General features: G+C 46.2%; 3 protein-coding genes across 4 annotated transcripts; 1 reads left to right on the plus strand and 2 right to left on the minus strand.

Annotated features, from left to right (window-relative positions):
* Window positions 1-30: 30 nt before the first annotated feature.
* Window positions 31-8,393, minus strand: echs1 (enoyl CoA hydratase, short chain, 1, mitochondrial). Its single transcript, XM_088421181.1, has 8 exons — window positions 8,226-8,393; window positions 6,884-7,081; window positions 6,676-6,803; window positions 6,415-6,514; window positions 1,212-1,316; window positions 828-947; window positions 674-741; window positions 31-589 (listed from the first exon to the last, which is right to left on the minus strand). The coding sequence occupies exons 1-8, from the start codon at window positions 8,317-8,319 to the stop codon at window positions 524-526; spliced, it is 879 nt and encodes a 292-aa protein (XP_088277307.1). The 5' UTR covers window positions 8,320-8,393; the 3' UTR covers window positions 31-523.
* Window positions 8,394-8,898: 505 nt separating this feature from the next.
* Window positions 8,899-11,764, plus strand: sprn (shadow of prion protein). Of its 2 annotated transcripts, none has more exons than XM_088421183.1 (2): window positions 8,899-9,487; window positions 10,370-11,764. In XM_088421183.1, the coding sequence occupies exon 2, from the start codon at window positions 10,370-10,372 to the stop codon at window positions 10,817-10,819; it is 450 nt and encodes a 149-aa protein (XP_088277309.1). In that variant the 5' UTR covers window positions 8,899-9,487; the 3' UTR covers window positions 10,820-11,764. The 2 variants fall into 2 exon arrangements, with proteins under 2 accessions (XP_088277309.1, XP_088277308.1); XM_088421182.1 differs by having other exon boundaries at window positions 8,899-9,392.
* A 41-nt stretch (window positions 11,765-11,805) lies between these two features.
* On the minus strand, window positions 11,806-16,852 carry mtg1 (mitochondrial ribosome-associated GTPase 1). The gene is made up of 11 exons (XM_088421180.1): window positions 16,642-16,852; window positions 16,490-16,556; window positions 16,321-16,423; window positions 15,385-15,471; window positions 15,249-15,305; window positions 14,992-15,082; window positions 14,859-14,920; window positions 14,700-14,796; window positions 13,877-13,958; window positions 13,693-13,805; window positions 11,806-11,971 (listed from the first exon to the last, which is right to left on the minus strand). Exons 1-11 carry the CDS (start codon window positions 16,742-16,744, stop codon window positions 11,874-11,876), a joined length of 960 nt encoding a protein of 319 aa, XP_088277306.1. The 5' UTR covers window positions 16,745-16,852; the 3' UTR covers window positions 11,806-11,873.
* Window positions 16,853-17,210: the final 358 nt, after the last annotated feature.

Consider the following 17,210-nt stretch of genomic DNA (forward strand, 5'->3'; position numbering starts at 1 on the left):
TTTTTTTTTGAACTAACAACAAAGTAGACATCGATTCCTCGGGTTTATTTGCAAAATGGACACACAAAAAAAGAAACTTCAGACAAAAGGCAAACTTGTATTGAAAGTGAAAACATGCTTGAATTGATCCATCTGATTACTTTGAATTGTAAATATTTAAATGCATCTACATACTTTGCACCCTCAGATGTCAGCCAGGAAAAACAAAACAAAACAAAACAACAAGCTGTGTACGCAATCATTCCAATCCAAGTGTACGCCTTAATAAGGCACTCATCGAAATTAAAAAGGGCAATCCTACTGTAGTCACTTTTTGCAGTATGTACAGTACAAGATTGATTTGCTTTGTTATTTCATGTTCATGATTCTATTTCCTGATAGTAAATAATTGGAATATCATTATTTGCTCACTGATTGGCTGAGAGAAAATTCCACTGGATAACTCTGGCTAAATCAGATTCCGTGTTTTTACTGCCATCGTTGAACTTGATGCACCTGATCTATTTAGAGTTTCATTAGAACATCACTTGTCTTGAAAAGTGGCCTTTCTCTTCTCCACAAATGCAGTCATGCCTTCTTTGCGATCATCCTACAAATCAAAAGCACAATGTTGCATCATGTAAAGCAAGTCTCCATGCATATGAGAGTGGACCAAGCAGTTGTGCCATCTCACCGTAGCAAACGTTGCGTGGAACAGGCGCTTTTCCAAACGATTGCCTTCAGCCAAAGTCAGCTCAAAGGCTGAAACGGCACAAGTAGTACAATGCTTCAATTTCAATTGAATTTGTAACAAAGTATGATAGGAGTTTCAGGTCACGCGGCCTGACCTGCATTAACTGCCTCTTTAGCCATGGCCGACACCAATTTAGAATTGGCAGCAATTTTCTCGCCACATTTCACCGCTTCCGACACCAGTTGGTCCACCGGGTAAATTTTACTCACCAAACCTGCACACGACAACACAAAAGTCCAATTTTTAATGACAAAGGATACAAGTAAATAAGAGCAGAACCAACGGTCTGACAGTAATTGGAAGGATTAGTGCCTTGACGTAAAAGGTTGGGAACCACTGACTAAGAAACCAACAACACATGCACACAACTTTTGAAAACAGTCATGCCTAAAAGTTTGTTCATTGTCGGACTAAAATCTGTAACTGTGTCTCAGTATTAAGCATTTTATTTAGTTGAAGCGTCACACTGTCCTTGTACCTGATTGCTTGGCTTCTTGGGCATTGATTTTATCTCCTGTCAGTACCATCTCCATGGCCAGAGACTTGCCCACCGCACGGGTCAGACGCTGGGTGCCACCCGCCCCTGCAGGGAGTTCAGACAGCAAGGTAAATGTGGCTTCAATGGATTATAATAGTCTAAGATGTCTAGGTAGTGTCACGGGGGAGTACGGCGGTTGAGGAGGCCGGCATGGTTGCAGAGGAGGAGGACCCAAAAGCAGGGGAGCGTCGGGACAGGGGGTTGATTAAATCCATTTATTTATAAACGAACGGGAACAAAAGCGAGAAAAACAGGACGGCAAAAAACTCGAACTAAGGGCGCAGGCAGGCTGGCAAAACAGAAAGCAAAACACTATGGACAGGCTGGCAGGAAAACACGGAGCTGAGGGACTCGGGGCAAGACGGGACTACGAGACAACAATACGATAGAGACAATATGACATGACGTGACAGAGACAATGATCCGACACGGGCTGTAACAGACACTAGGCTTAAATACATTCACAAACTAATCAAACTAACACATGGCAGCTGGGCAGGGACAACAGGCAAAGGGAGCAGATTGGAGGACACGAGGCGCAGGTAACAGACAGGTGGACTAAATCAAAACTAACGCAGACAGACGCGACAGGGGCAGAAACCGGAACTATAAACGTAAACAGAAACAGAACCCCTCAAAATAAACCCACAACCCAACAAACCATGACAGAACCCCCCTCTCAAGGGACGGATCCCAGACGTCCCAAAACAAACCGACAAGCAACCAAAACCGAGGCAGGGTGGGCGGAAGGGGGACCGGAGGAGGGCACAGGAGAAAAACAAAAACAGTCCAAAGGCACCCCTGGTGCCAAACGGGATGCACCCGAGGGGGAAAGTCCAGAGGACGACCCGGTCGCCAGAGCGAGTCAGGCGGGCGACCCGGTCGCCAGACGAAAGGTGCCCTGCGGGGCGAATCAGGTGGGCGGCCCGGACGCCAGACAAGAGGCGCCCGGCGAGGCGAATCAGGCGGGCGGCCAGGACGCCAGAGCAGATGTGCCCGGCGGGCCGAGTCAGGTGGGCGGCCCGGACGCCAGACAAGAGGCGCCCGGCGAGGCGAATCAGGCGGGCGGCCAGGACGCCAGAGCAGATGTGCCCGGCGGGCCGAGTCAGGCGGGCGACCTGGGCGCCCGATGGCGAACAGCAAGCCACCCCAGGTAGGCTTGTATCCCGGTTGCCCCTGAAGATCGGCAGGCGGGGCGTCAGGCGAGAGCGGAGACGTCAGCAGGGCGGCGTCAGGCGAGAGCGGAGACGTCGGCTGGACGCCGTCAGGCGAGAGCGGAGGCGTCGGCTGGACGCAGTCAGGCCAGAGCGGAGACGTCGGCTGGACGCAGTCAGGCCAGAGCGGAGGCGTCGGCTGGACGCAGTCAGGCCAGAGCGGAGGCGTCGGCTGGACGCAGTCAGGCCAGAGCGGAGGCGTCGGCTGGACGCAGTCAGGCCCGAGCGGAGGCGTCGGCTGGACGCCGTCAGGCCGGTGCGGAGGCGTCGGCTGGACGCCGTCAGGCCGGTGCGGAGGCGTCGGCTGGACGCCGTCAGGCCGGTGCGGAGGCGTCGGCTGGACGCCGTCAGGCCGGTGCGGAGGCGTCGGCTGGACGCCGTCAGGCCGGTGCAGAGGCGTCGGCTGGACGCCGTCAGGCAGGTGCGGAGGCGTCGGCTGGACGCCGTCAGGCAGGTGCGGAGGCGTCGGCTGGACGCCGTCAGGCAGGTGCGGAGGCGTCGGCTGGACGCCGTCAGGCAGGTGCGGAGGCGTCGTCGGGGTGCCATCAGGGAACAGCCACTGGGTGCAGACCACAGACACGAGTGAGAGCACAAGACTGACCTGGGACAGGGGCGACCACAGGGAACCGTCTGGCATCTCTGTCGTCTGCGGCAATGGTGGCATGGCTGACAGCTCAGGCGACTGCGGCTGACGCGCCGAGGCTGGCGGCTCAGGAGGCTGTGGCAGCGGCGCAGAGGCTGGCGGCTCAGAAGGCTGAGGCGCCGTGGCTGGTGGCTCAACAGGCTGAGGCTGCGGCGCCGTGGCTGGCAGCACAGGGAACGGCCGGCTGGACAGAGACAGCCACTGGGGCCCAATCAGAAACGGCAGGGATGCCAGGAGACTGACTTGGGATGACTGAGGCAGACGGGCGACTGGCTTTGGAGTCAGACGGGCGACTGGCTTTGGAGTCAGACGGGCGACTGGCTTTGGAGGCAGACGGGCGACTGGCTTTGGAGTCAGACGGGCGACTGGCTTGGGAGGCAGACGGGCGACTGGCTTGGGAGGCAGACGGGCGACTGGCTTGGGAGGCAGACGGGCGACTGGCTTGGGAGGCAGACGGGCGACTGGCTTGGGAGGCAGACGGGCGACTGGCTTGGGAGGCAGACGGGCGACTGGCTTGGGAGGCAGACGGGCAGGGTTCACAGAGCCTGGGGTCCGGCTCGCAAGGTGCACAGAGGCCGGGGTCCGGCTCGCAGGGTGCACAGAGGCCGGGGTCCGGCTCGCAGGGTGCACAGAGGCCGGGGTCCGGCTCGCAGGGTGCACAGAGGCCGGGGTCCGGCTCGCAGGGTGCACAGAGACCGGGCGCTGGCTCGCAGGGGGCACAGAGACCGGGGTCCGGCTCGCAGGGTGCACAGAGGCCGGGGTCCGGCTCGCAGGGTGCACAGAGGCCGGGGTCCGGCTCGCAGGGTGCACAGAGGCCGGGGTCCGGCTCGCAGGGTGCACAGAGGCCGGGGTCCGGCTCGCAGGGTGCACAGAGGCCGGGGTCCGGCTCGCAGGGTGCACAGAGGCCGGGGTCCGGCTCGCAGGGGTCACAGAGGCCGGGGTCCGGCTCGCAGGGGTCACAGAGGCCGGGGTCCGGCTCGCAGGGGTCACAGAGGCCGGGGTCCGGCTCGCAGGGGTCACAGAGGCCGGGGTCCGGCTCGCAGGGGTCACAGAGGCCGGGGTCCGGCTCGCAGGGGTCACAGAGGCCGGGGACCGGCTCGCAGGGGTCACAGAGGCCGGGCGCCGGCTCGCAGGGGTCACAGAGGCCGGGCGCCGGCTCGCAGGGTTCACAGAGGCCGGGGACCGGCTCGCAGGGTTCGCAGAGACCGGGGACCGGCTCGCAGGGTTCGCAGAGGCCGGGCGCCGGCTCGCTGGGACAGGGGCGGTCTGCCGCCTTGGCGCTGGGACAGGGGCGGTCTGCCGCCTTGGCGCTGGGACAGGGGCGGTCTGCCGCCTTGGCGCAGGGACAGGGGCGGGTAACCGCCTTGGCGCTGGGACAGGGGCGGGCAGCCGCCTTGGCGCTGGAACAGGGGCGGGTGCCGCTTCAGCCCGCCGGCAGGAAGTTTGGGGAACAGAGACCGGTGGTACAGACGCGACAGGAGCTTGGGACAGGGTGCAAGAAGAGGGTGGTACAGGACAGGAGGAAGTAGGCAGGGCGCGGCAAGAGGGGGACACCGAGACAGGAGGGAACGGATCGGAAGGCTGAACAGATGGGTCCTGGTGGTCACTGGGGCGGTGGCCTTTTCGCGGGCCCCTCCACCGGCGGCCACGAAATGCCAACCGGGAGCCCACGAAAAGGTCACGGTCAAATAGGGGCTCTGAATCGGAGTCTTCGGACGAACTGTAAAAGGACTGGCCGGACTGATAGTCAAAATCTGAATCAAAATCATAATCAGAGGTGCACGGGCTCGAATACGGAATATGATAAAAAGTGTCGAAGGAAGAGGGACGCGGGTAAACAAAATCCGGACCGGTACTGGAACGAAACGTGACGAAAGGAGGGCAATCCTCGATATCGGAAAAATCTGAGTCCAACGTACAGTAAGGTGCGCGAACAGGAGAGGAAGGGTGATCGGGTGCGCGGACAGAAGGTGAACTACGCAAATCAGAAAAATCGGAACTACAAAAAACGTGCGGGGACAGAATCGTGTCGTATGGGAGGTCGGAGGAACACGAGGGAAACGCGGAAGTAACAGACGCGGGGGGCGGATCAGAAGCGGGGACAGACGCGGACTCGGAGGGGAGAAACACGGAAGAAAAAACAAGAGGTCTCACACTGGGGGAACGGGGCTGACCGGCGGGCTGAGAACGGATGCGGGCGGGGCGGCGGCGTCGAGTCCGCCGACGCGGGCTTCCCGCTGGGTCCTGCGCGGGTCGGATCATTCTGTCACGGGGGAGTACGGCGGTTGAGGAGGCCGGCATGGTTGCAGAGGAGGAGGACCCAAAAGCAGGGGAGCGTCGGGACAGGGGGTTGATTAAATCCATTTATTTATAAACGAACGGGAACAAAAGCGAGAAAAACAGGACGGCAAAAAACTCGAACTAAGGGCGCAGGCAGGCTGGCAAAACAGAAAGCAAAACACTATGGACAGGCTGGCAGGAAAACACGGAGCTGAGGGACTCGGGGCAAGACGGGACTACGAGACAACAATACGATAGAGACAATATGACATGACGTGACAGAGACAATGATCCGACACGGGCTGTAACAGACACTAGGCTTAAATACATTCACAAACTAATCAAACTAACACATGGCAGCTGGGCAGGGACAACAGGCAAAGGGAGCAGATTGGAGGACACGAGGCGCAGGTAACAGACAGGTGGACTAAATCAAAACTAACGCAGACAGACGCGACAGGGGCAGAAACCGGAACTATAAACGTAAACAGAAACAGAACCCCTCAAAATAAACCCACAACCCAACAAACCATGACAGGTAGACTCTAAAGCAAGGTATACACATATTAACAATCGGGTCAAATAACAACATTCCCTCCTGGACATGTGCAAGATAATTTGTCCTTGTACGTATGTTGTCATGTGACATTTGCAGGCCGAGCCATGATTGGTCGTAACAAATTTAAGCAACTCAGATGTCATTTTTGTTGACAGCACACGGCAAAATGGCTGCTCCTGGAGACGAACAAAAGCGGGTGGATTTTGCCGCTTAATTTATATCCTACAAACACAATCATAATTTCTACCAGCGGTGCTGCAAAAACGTTATTGTCAAGAACATTTTTGACTTGACTTTCCCTTTAAACACACAAATATTCTAAATATATGACACATAATTGCATCATATTTTATTTCGTGAAGTCAAATTTACTTATATAAAGCCAAGCAAGACTCCCAAAATGTTCAACTGAAATCAAGAAACGAGTAAAAGGTCCCACAGTCATACCAGGGATGGTCCCCAGCAGGATCTCAGGTTGGCCAAACTGGGCTTTCTCACCAGCATAGATGATGTCACACATCATTGCCAACTCGCAGCCTCCACCCAACTGAAAGAGTTAACAAAGTTTAGCAGAGACAGCAGAGCTCATGCGTTGCTTTCATCCTCGAAGGATAAGTACGTGTGTTTACAAGTGATTCTGAATATAAGATTTGAGCCATATTAGGCTCCATTTTGCTGCTACGTGGACTTTGCAAAACAGACACTCACAGCAAAGCCATTGACAGCAGCAATCACTGGCTTCTTCACAGTGGACACTCTATTCCAGTGAGCCAGAAAGTTCCCACCATAGCACTCCTGGAAAGTTCGATTCTGCATTTCTTTTATGTCAGCTCCAGCTAAACAAAGAGAAAAGATGAGACATGTGGAGTCATAAAAATGGGGTAACAGCGCTGCATATTCTTAATATTCCCTTCACCTGCAAACGCTCGGTCGCTGCCGGTGATGACAATGGCACCCACATCTCCATCCGTCTCGAAGGCGTCCAAGGCCTGACCCACCTCCTTCATCAAGGCGTCGCACAGTGCGTTGAGCGCTTTAGGGCGATTCAACTGGATGAAACCTACATTCTTCTTCTCTCCTCGCTTCTCCACCATAATATGCTCATAGTGGACACCTGCAGAAACAGCAAACAGTGATTATGTCTAGTTCAAAAGTTAGTTTTCATCATGGGGCAGCTTTGAGCGGCACTGCTAATGTTGTGACCACTTTTTATAGACGTTGAACAATGAAAAAAATGCATTCATAAAGATAGCTTTAAAATGTTTTTTTGACATTCCATTCCATACATTAGACTGCGGTGAAAGCTCTTCAGGCAGGCCATATGAAATTATCCAGTTTGACTAAATTAGTCCGATTATTTATATACAGACCTGATCAAAATCTTAAGACGAGTTAAAAAAAAAAACATGGCCATGTTTTGCTCATTTGAATCTTCATAAGGTTTTATGCCGAACTACAAAGGGGGAGTGAGACAAAAAAAAGAACATTTGGAACTAGTAATTTAAAAAAATAAAAATAATAAACTTAAATAGGATTTTCAATGGCTGATCAAAAGTTTGGACCAAAGCTCAAAATGTTAAAAAAAAAAAATAAAAACCCTCACCAAACCAATACAGAAAAAAATCTCAGTAGAACTCAGTAATGATGAGTAGCTCCACCATTCTTATTAATCAATTGAAAATTTTATTTGGGCATGCTTGATGCGAGTGTTTCCAGAAAGCTTCACGGAAATCAACTGTCAACTGATGGCCACCTTTATAAACTTCCCCAGCAAAAGTAGTACAGTCTTCCAGTAGATGGCAGAAGATACACTTAACCTGTACATCCACCTGTTGCCTTTCATACCACAGAATAGCTCTGTGCTCAAATAAACATGTCTAGATTTCCTATAACATAAGTACATTTGTAGGTGACTTTAGATTGGGTGATCATTATTTCATCATATACACAGTATTTTTTGACACGTCTGTCAATGGCGTGTGCCCTGTCTGTGTCTGTCGAGGTTAATGAAGATTATGAAGACGCCTCATTGGTAGTGGTTTCACGTGTACAACCACTCTACATTCGAGGTCTTAGTTACTACTGTAGCATGATAACATAGTTGCTCTACATGATCAACTGTTACAAGGACGCACTAATATGTGCACTAAGAACAACTTTCCACTTCATAGTCAATTGCAACGAAGAGAAGTTTGCAGAGCTTGTATCGACGCAGTTTTACTTGACATTGAAAAACGGGCGTCTTTTAAAACACTTACCCGAACTGCACATGCGGGTGGCGGCCGAGACCAAGGCGGGTGCTACGCGGCTCGGTTTCAACAGTGCGGCAGCATTTCTGCAGACAAACGCCATGTCAAATACAAGGAATGTTGCGCTGTCAACCTGGGGCACAGGCTGTACAGTATTTCCTGTTACGTTTCTTCTTCGTCGCTTAACCGGGGTTCACACTCTTAAAAAAAACATTAGTTATATCGCCATCTAGAGGAAATGAATGTTCCTATCTTTATTAGCTCCACGGGGAGCACTAAATTTTATATTTAGCTAATTCCCTCTCTAGTCAATTAGGGAGATAGATAATATAGATAGATATGTATGATGTGATGAATATACATTTAAATTGGATTAAGTGCCTCAATGATACAAGATGATACAAATTTGGTAACACTATATAGACTGGATATTTAAAATGAAGCCGAAAGGTATTCATAACATTTGCATTCATTAACAATGTGTTTCGGATAATACAGAAGTTCAGCACACTAATATATTTACGTGAGTGTTTACAGCTTCTAGTGGAGGGGTCACCAACCTGGTGCTAGGGGGCATGCTCTATAAATAGCTCAGCATGGGGGGGAAATGTTGCATGATAATATTGGGCGGACACTAGGACCATGTCTCTCACCCAGTAGGCATGTTGCTATGATCCTTTGATGCTTTGAACCTGTTGGCTTTGTCTTTGCTGTTTTGGACTTTGTTGTATCAGTTTTGTGATGGCATGCGAAGAGTAAAGAGCTCCACTAGCACAGCAACGTGTGGTTTCTTCGCCTCCCCACAATATTTGTGTTTCTTAGTTGTTCAGGGAAATATTTAATTAATGCTGTTCTAATGTAACACTTACTGCATTGATAGATCATGTTAAACATATCGGTGTAATCATTTTGTACATCATGTGCTATAGATTGTCGCTTTTAGTTCAGGCCATCAAGATATGACACTTCCAAAATGACAGAAGGGCTGACGTGTTGCAGCAAACTACTCAGTCGCTCAATGTAGGACCTTGTCTACTCTATGGTCTGTATTGCCACAGCGATGGCGAAGCTTGAGCGCGCTGCTCGTCCCCGCGCCGCCATCCTCGTGAACGCGCACCAGCATCCTCCGTGCCCATCTTAACATTTTCTTCTTTGTGAAGATAAACAAGGATCGAGGTACCAACCATCGTAGGAATGCATTTACTATTATGGAATAGGAACAGCTTTATTATTGTTGGTTGAATTCATGGCATGGAGGCTGCAAAGAGCTCGTAAGGCTAATTAGCACGGTGACATAAATATGCATTATAAAATGGTCCATTGGAATATATGGCATGCTATTTGTATTATATTGCTCAATTCCTATCGATAGCGATTGATATGGCTCATTGTCAGTCATGTGCAGTAATTCCAAACATGTATATGTCTATAATTTTCGTCTTTTGTTTGCTGTGCATAACAAGGCATGTTTGTACGATGGGAAAAAGCAAAAGCAGCTAGAGAAAATGGATGGATGGAAAATTTTATATTTTGATTGTATGCAATGTGCATAGTGCAGCAGTTTTGGGCAGCAATAACATAACCACAAGGATGAGTTGTTGTGTCAGACATTGCCTTTTGTGACTGATGATTGACAATGGTCAAATTTTGCTTCTAACTAAAATGCAAAACATTTGACCAAAAATATAAAAACAATTCTACTGCTTCTAACTAAAATGCAAAACATTTGACCAAAAATAAATGATTTTTTTCTGTCTAAATGATGTTCAGCAACACAACATTGGACTTGTTTGGTCTGAGGCAACATCCAGAAGTGACGTGGCAATAATGAGGATATTGTGCTTACCAATCATCCAATCAAGTTTCATTGATTTATAATAGGATCTCAGGTGGTATATAACGGATTTGTATGATCTGCGTTTATTGACTTGCTGTTGCTTTGTCAGGTGTTCCATTCTTATTTTCTTCCCAGGATTTTCATAAGTGTTTACTAGTACCTATTATCCACTGTTTATGATACCACAGGTAATTTGACTAAATTCTATTTTTCAGATTCACGTATCAAAGTGGTAGCCCTTCTTTAAAAAAAAATAATGTTTTTGACGCCTGCATTACATTATCGTAAAATATTTGACGTTTGGCCTCCTGCACAGATGAACCAGATGCTGGCAACTTGTTGGATGTTCCTCCTCCTTTCCGCATTCCTGTGCGAGCCTGCGCTGTGCAAAGGAGGCCGTGGGGGATCCCGGGGCTCGTCCAGAGGCTCCCCCGCCCGCAGCTCCGCAGCGGGCTCATACCGAGGGGCGGGCGGCTACGGCGGCCCGCGCTCTCGCTTCAGGGTGGCGGGCCGGACATCCCCGGTGCGGGTGGCCGCCGCCGCAGCCGCCGGGGCCGCAGTGGCCCTGACGGCGGATAAATGGTACGCGTCCGCTTACCGTCGCAACGCGGACTCTGACGAGGACCTGGATTATTACAACAGAACTGGTTATTTTGATGCCCACATGTCTGGCTCTGCGGCGGGAGCATCCTTCTGCCAAATGTTCTTTATCACCATGGCAACGTTGTCCTCCAAATATACAATCTTGTGGGACTCAATGTTGTAATGAGACCTGACCAATTCAAGACAGGCTGGAAGCAACTGGAAAGACTAGTGCGAAGACGTAAATTTGTGACCACAAAGCAAACACTTGCACTGTTTACTTCACTTTAAAACGCACCAATTCACGTGCGCTCCTCAAACACCAGCTTGAGTGTTGTGTGCCAAACGGGTAAAAAAAAAAAAAAAAAAAAAAAAGGAAAATACACAACGCCAAAATGTTCGATTGAATATGCATTTCCTTAGCCTTATAGCATAATTCCTCAGTCATCTTTGAATCCTTTTGGAAAACAAGCTAATTGGTGGTTTCTTAAAGAGAAGTTAAAAATGTCAATTCGGCTATTTGGTAACAATTTCAAACGAAAACATCCCTACGCAAGATAATCTATACTCATTCAGAAACTTTGGTTTACTGATAAGCTAATGATCATAAACAGTGTTCTAAACCCACAGAAAAAGCCCTCCCTTTTTGACACTATATTTGAGTGGAATTGTTGTCCAGAGGTTTATTTATTCAAGTGCAGATAGGAGAGACACCTAAAGGCCATCTTTCAAAGTAATGCCCAGGGAAATCATTTACATCATGCGCCAAGACTCCGCACTTGAATTCAGCTAACGACTGTTTACGTGACTCGACAAGTGCTGCTGTTAACAACTGAGGTCAAACTTCAGTCTTTGAGCTGAGATCATGACGATTCCGACCCATTTTTTTCTGAAAGGATATTGTTGTTGACTAATAAGTACATGCCGTCATATTAGAGCGACAGCCACATTTGAGGGAATTCACTATCCAGTATTTGTGAGTCAGGGGTAAAGATTTGGTGCTGTTCAAATTGGTTGTGATGTGTCACCAAAACTTCTTCCTATTGTTTTCCATACTTATAGAGCACTTGTGTACTGTTCACGATCCATTTGTTATGTCGAAATGCAAATAAACACAAGTTTAAAACGACTCTAAAGATGTCCGCCTTTTCATTGTAAGAGCAAGACACATTTCAATCACAGAATTATTTTACTTACAAAGTATAATTATACATGTGCATCCATGAAAATATGTCCTTCTAGTCCAGAATGACTTGGCCCAGCTCTCCTTTTCTAAACGCTCGGATGAAGTCGTACGCTGCTGCTGGGTAGTTTGGTACGATGACGTTAACATTGCCTAAATGAGAGTAAACATTGTTAGCATCATCCAGTTGCTTACATTCTAATACTATAAAACAAATATATATACAAAAAAAATCTTCAACCTATATTCTATTGGATATGGCACAAAGACAAAGTATTTAAATTTTGAACTGATAAACTTCGTTTTTTGCAAATAATCCCTCGGTTTGAATTTGATTCCTGCAACACGTTCTAATGAAACTGGGACAGGGGCAAGTTCACTACTGTGTTACATCCCCTTTCCTTCTGAAGATACTCAAATGTTTGGGAACTGAGGACACAAATTGTTTAAACTTTGTAGGTGGCTTTCCTATTCTGCTTGATGAACAATTGAAAGTGTTCAACGGTCCGGGGTACGCGGTTGTCCGATTGTGTGCTTCGTAATGTGCCAAACTTTGTCAATGCGAGACAGGTCTGGACTGCAGGCAGGCCAGTCTAGTACTCGCACTCTTTTATCACGAGGCCACGTTGTTGTAACGTGCCATCAATTGGCTTGGTATTATTTTGCAGAAATAAACCAGGTTGTCCCTGGAAAAGACGCTGCGTGAATATGTACAATATAAAGTGCACATAAAATATAAGATCACCATTCTGTTGTTTAAGCATTTATCAATTTTCCTTGTCTTTTCTTGCAGGCATCGATTATCGAATTTGTAAACATTTGAACAAAAACAAGAACGTTTACCGTGTTAAACATGAAATCTCTTGCCTTTGTAGTCTATTCTGTTAAATACTGTTTGAAGATTATTTGCAAATTATTGTGCCAATTTTATTTCCATTTTACACAACGTCCCAACTTCATTTGAATTGGATTTGAATGTCAATGACACTGTAAATAGCCTGTAATGACAGCAAACAGCTTAATAACACAAATAACAAGGCGGATATGAGCAAATATCGCAAATATTGCCCTTCTGGAACAGTATTTGCTTTATTTCCATTGAGCGCGAACTTGGTGCGAAACTTATTTTCCAGCAGGCTTTTCCTCCGCAAGAACTTGCACCACAGAAATAATAGAAATATATTTGCGTGTCAAAATATGAATGTAAACACTATCCCTAAAAAAAAAATATAAAGGTAGTGGTGAAGAGATTGTTTTAAAAATTAGATAAAATTGTATAATTGCATCAGATTAAAATATTTATGTTTAGTAATCCCTCGTTTTTCGCGGTTAATGGGGACTGGAACCCACGGTTATATTAGCAGTGCCCGGAAGTCTAATTAGAGTGAAGCCTGTAGCTGACCAAACATGATAACAATCAGAGTTTACACTTGAAGTTCCAATTTATTACAAAAGAAATCTAGGTAAGAGATTTACAACGTTGCTCTTCTTTCGCGTCTACCTAACAGCGTGTGTGACTTTCATAAGGGAGACGGGCGCTCCTCCAAGACATGTGATTGGCTCCTGGCGCGGCCATCAACCAATGAGGGCTCTAAAGAAAATAAGGATGCGCGACTCAAAGAAAAAAATAAAAGTGCTGTAGAAGATTAGCTCGGCCACAGTCCCCGGTTAGAAGCGGAAGTACTCGCTGGTGCTCCCCTTTTCCAATCCACGGTAATTGCGCATTAGCGATACTTAACCCTTTTGCCGATGCACGCAAATGAAGGGGCCGGCCCCCTGTATACTCCCGCGGCGAAACGCCAGCGAACCAAGTGAGGTGCATATTCTTGTAAAGTTTAGCTTTAACTAAAGTTGGGAGTATTCTCTCATCTTACCGACTCCAGTGAGGGCTTTGACACGCTGGGTTTTCCTGAGCTTCACAGCGATGCGTTTAAGGACATGTTGGATATCGTCGCTGGGCTCCTGCAGGTTGTATTTTTCAACGTAACTGCACACAAACGCAACACAATGAACCAATACGTACAACGGTAGCAATGATCTGACACAAACAATTATTACCTGAATTTTTCTAGCCGATTCAGAGAATAGAGCAAGTAGTCAGCGATTATATCCTCACCCACTAAATGGTCCAGGATAGTCCCTGCCGAGAGGAGAGAAGCAGTTTTTCTAAAGCGCCACAGTTTCCCAACCTGTACCAAGCCAAATTACGTATTTTACGGCAGCTGTCAAAATGTATCCGAAACTAATCAATTATCAAGTTATCCCAAAACTATTTTAATAATTGATTGTTTAGTGCCATTGCTTAACATAAAATTGTCTAGATACTTTGATTTCAGCCTCTCAACAGTAATTATTGATTGATTTTTGTTGTCTTTCATGAAAACGTGATTAAATTTAGCTAAAATAAGACATTGGCAAAACAATCATCGAACCAGTAACCGAATCACTTTCAAAACAGTTGGCGTGTACAACGTCAGTCTTTCTCATTGATATTTTTAAAATGTTTTTTAGCTTTTTTTTAAATATCAAAACAATACCGAAAAAACCCTGAGAGTTGGTTAACAGTAATGAAGCACAAACGTTTTTCATACATTTTTATCCAAATTAAAATTTCATCCAATTATCCGAGTGCTTGACAGAATAATCAATAACATAATCTAATATAAAGCATTTGAGAGACACAGCACTTTCGTTAACAATGATCTCAGAAAGTGGAAGCGTTTAATCATTCTGCCTGTCACTATGTGTTGCTGGCATAGATACTAAAGAACAAATATCAACACTGTCAGAAATGCGTACACATTTGTTTTTAAATGAAAATGGAAAAAATGAAAAGTAATTGGATCATTCATTAGGGAATCGTTAAGACTGCTCCTCTTACCGCATAATGCCAGCTTCATTCCCGTCTCAACACTTTCTATCTTTGGGGGCAAGACTCCCGGTGTGTCCAACAGGTGCACCATTGGACGTTCACACACCTGAGAATGATACATTATACTGCATGTAATGTAAATAAATAAATAATAGTCGGACCACTGACCTGAATTTGTGTGAGAACGGCTCTAGTTATACCTGGCTCTCCTCCTACTCGAGACCCGCGGCCTGTATGAGATATTTCATCCATGTTACTGAGAAATAACAACAGAATTAAGTTGAAATTTACTTTCCTGTACCTTTTTTCAAATATGTCCTTCTTAGTGAGTTGATAAGTGATGATTTTCCCACATTGGGTACTCCGATAACCATTAGGCAATAATTGCGATTCTGGAAAAATGCACATTTACATGAGAGCATTAAATTAAAGCAGGTACTGGCAATCTGGCTACCTCGGGTTGATACACCACATGCGCGCCCCACAAAAATATCACACTCTAAACTCAGCATCCTCAATGTGGTGAGCGTTTGTGTCTTTTGCTGAACATGGTCGTACCTCTTCTCTGTGAAAGCGACATGATTTGGACATCATTTCCAGGACTGTGGGCACCAACTGCACAAAAAAGCAATGGACTTTAAGGACATGATTATTAGTGAAAGCCAGTAATTTGACTAGGGACAACCATGCATGCCTTTGTGACATTGTTGTCTCTTTGCTTTAGACAGTCAGTGAAAAGGACGTTCTTCACGCCACTTTTATCAAGCTCTTTAAGAATCTTCTGCAGGAAAAAAAGACAAACAATATATTCAATGGACACAACAGAAGAAGACATTTCAAGAATAAAAGTGATTGTATTGATTTATTAAACAAAGATAAATACAGTAATTTTCAAAGCACGATTCCTACCCACTTTATAGGTTAATTGAAACATATTTTATTTTAATTTGAGTGTTATACTCAAATTTATTGAGGTGATAAATTTTGGGTTTCATCGAGAACCAATCTTCAACATTTTCCTTTTGTTTATGGTGAATCTCTATACACAACGTTTCACTTTTGGAGCTAAATGAAAGGTGTTTTCCCACAATATTCAGCTTTTTTTCCTCTGTATTTTCTTTACTGTACAAACTTACGGGGGAATGAATGCAAGTCCCCATAACTGATTTTTTTAGGCTTCGATGCAGGCAAACAACATCAGTTTGTTTGACAGGTCAGCCAAGTCATTCGCCAAGCGCATTTCATTACACAACAGCAGATGAAATGAGGCGACTATGATCGCGTTAACAATAGTTTATAGTTCAATTCATTTCAGAAAGAAACTGGCTGAGCACTGACCCTTATTCCAAATCGGCACAGATATTGTACTATATACCCATATTCAAAGACGTGAAACCTCTGATACCATGACACTGATACCACTAGAAACTGATAACAACTTTTAAAGTAGAAGTCATGTTAGCCGTGCAGGGATACTGGCTTTAAGGACACACTTTTAAGCAAATGGAAATTAAGCTCACATGACAACACAAGTGGTTTGCTGTCTTTGTCCCAAACTCCTGTACAATGTTAAATAGTAGATGTATTTATACAAACAAATAAATAAACAAATAAAAAACCTGGGCAGCACCTGTTTGTTTTCCAGGTCAGCTAAATCCATCTTGTTAAGAACAAGCAAATGTGGTTTGACATCTAAGGTCTCCTGAAACATATGGTTCCTTCCAGAGAAGGGGATGTGCTTCATGTTAAAGATGTTTTGAGAGTAGTATGATCAAACTAACAGCTTAATTGAAAAGGATATTCTGGCGTCGTGTATTTCTATGATGCAGTCTATTTTCTTCAGACTGGCTCTCATCTGTTTCAGCCCTGCATCCAGTCAAACACGCAAACGCATCATTTAAGTCATAATGCACTCATTATGTCCATGATTAATAACTGTACTTGCAGTCACCTTTAGCCATGTGTCCAGGGAACCAGTGAGCCACACTTCGTCCTCCAAAGTCGAACGTACTTCGAAACTTGGCAACATTACAAAGTGACCGATACAGTTTCATGGCTTTGACAAATACGTGCCACTTCAAATCACAAAACTAAGCTGTATGTAAATATTTCTCCATACATGATTGCGGGGAAGAAAATCCTACCAAATGGACATCCTGCGTATCTCTATTTACATGCCGATCCAGAACTATAAACTTTGCATTGGTTCCGCTATGCCTCCTCGATTCAACCTAGTCGTGTTACCGTCCCCAAATGTACTGAACCGCAAATAAATCAGGACAGTATTTTTTACGCTTATTTAGTGGGGTTTGGTGGTAAACAATAACAATAACAATCCTGATTATGTGGGATGAAGCCACACACGCAAAAAAGTGCCTATACTGAAATAATAAAAAGTCCCAATACTGAAATAATAATAATGATAATAAAATAAACACATGTAGTTTCCTATTTTTCACGAACACGATGAAAGTGCAGTTTTAGAGCGGCTTTTTATTTCGGTCGCTAAATGTAGACGTG

This window comes from Hippichthys cyanospilos, chromosome 8 (assembly GCF_059441005.1).
Source record: "Hippichthys cyanospilos isolate Australia breed blue-spotted pipefish chromosome 8, RoL_Hcya_1.0, whole genome shotgun sequence".
In the NCBI taxonomy this organism is placed as follows: Eukaryota; Metazoa; Chordata; class Actinopteri; order Syngnathiformes; family Syngnathidae; genus Hippichthys; species Hippichthys cyanospilos.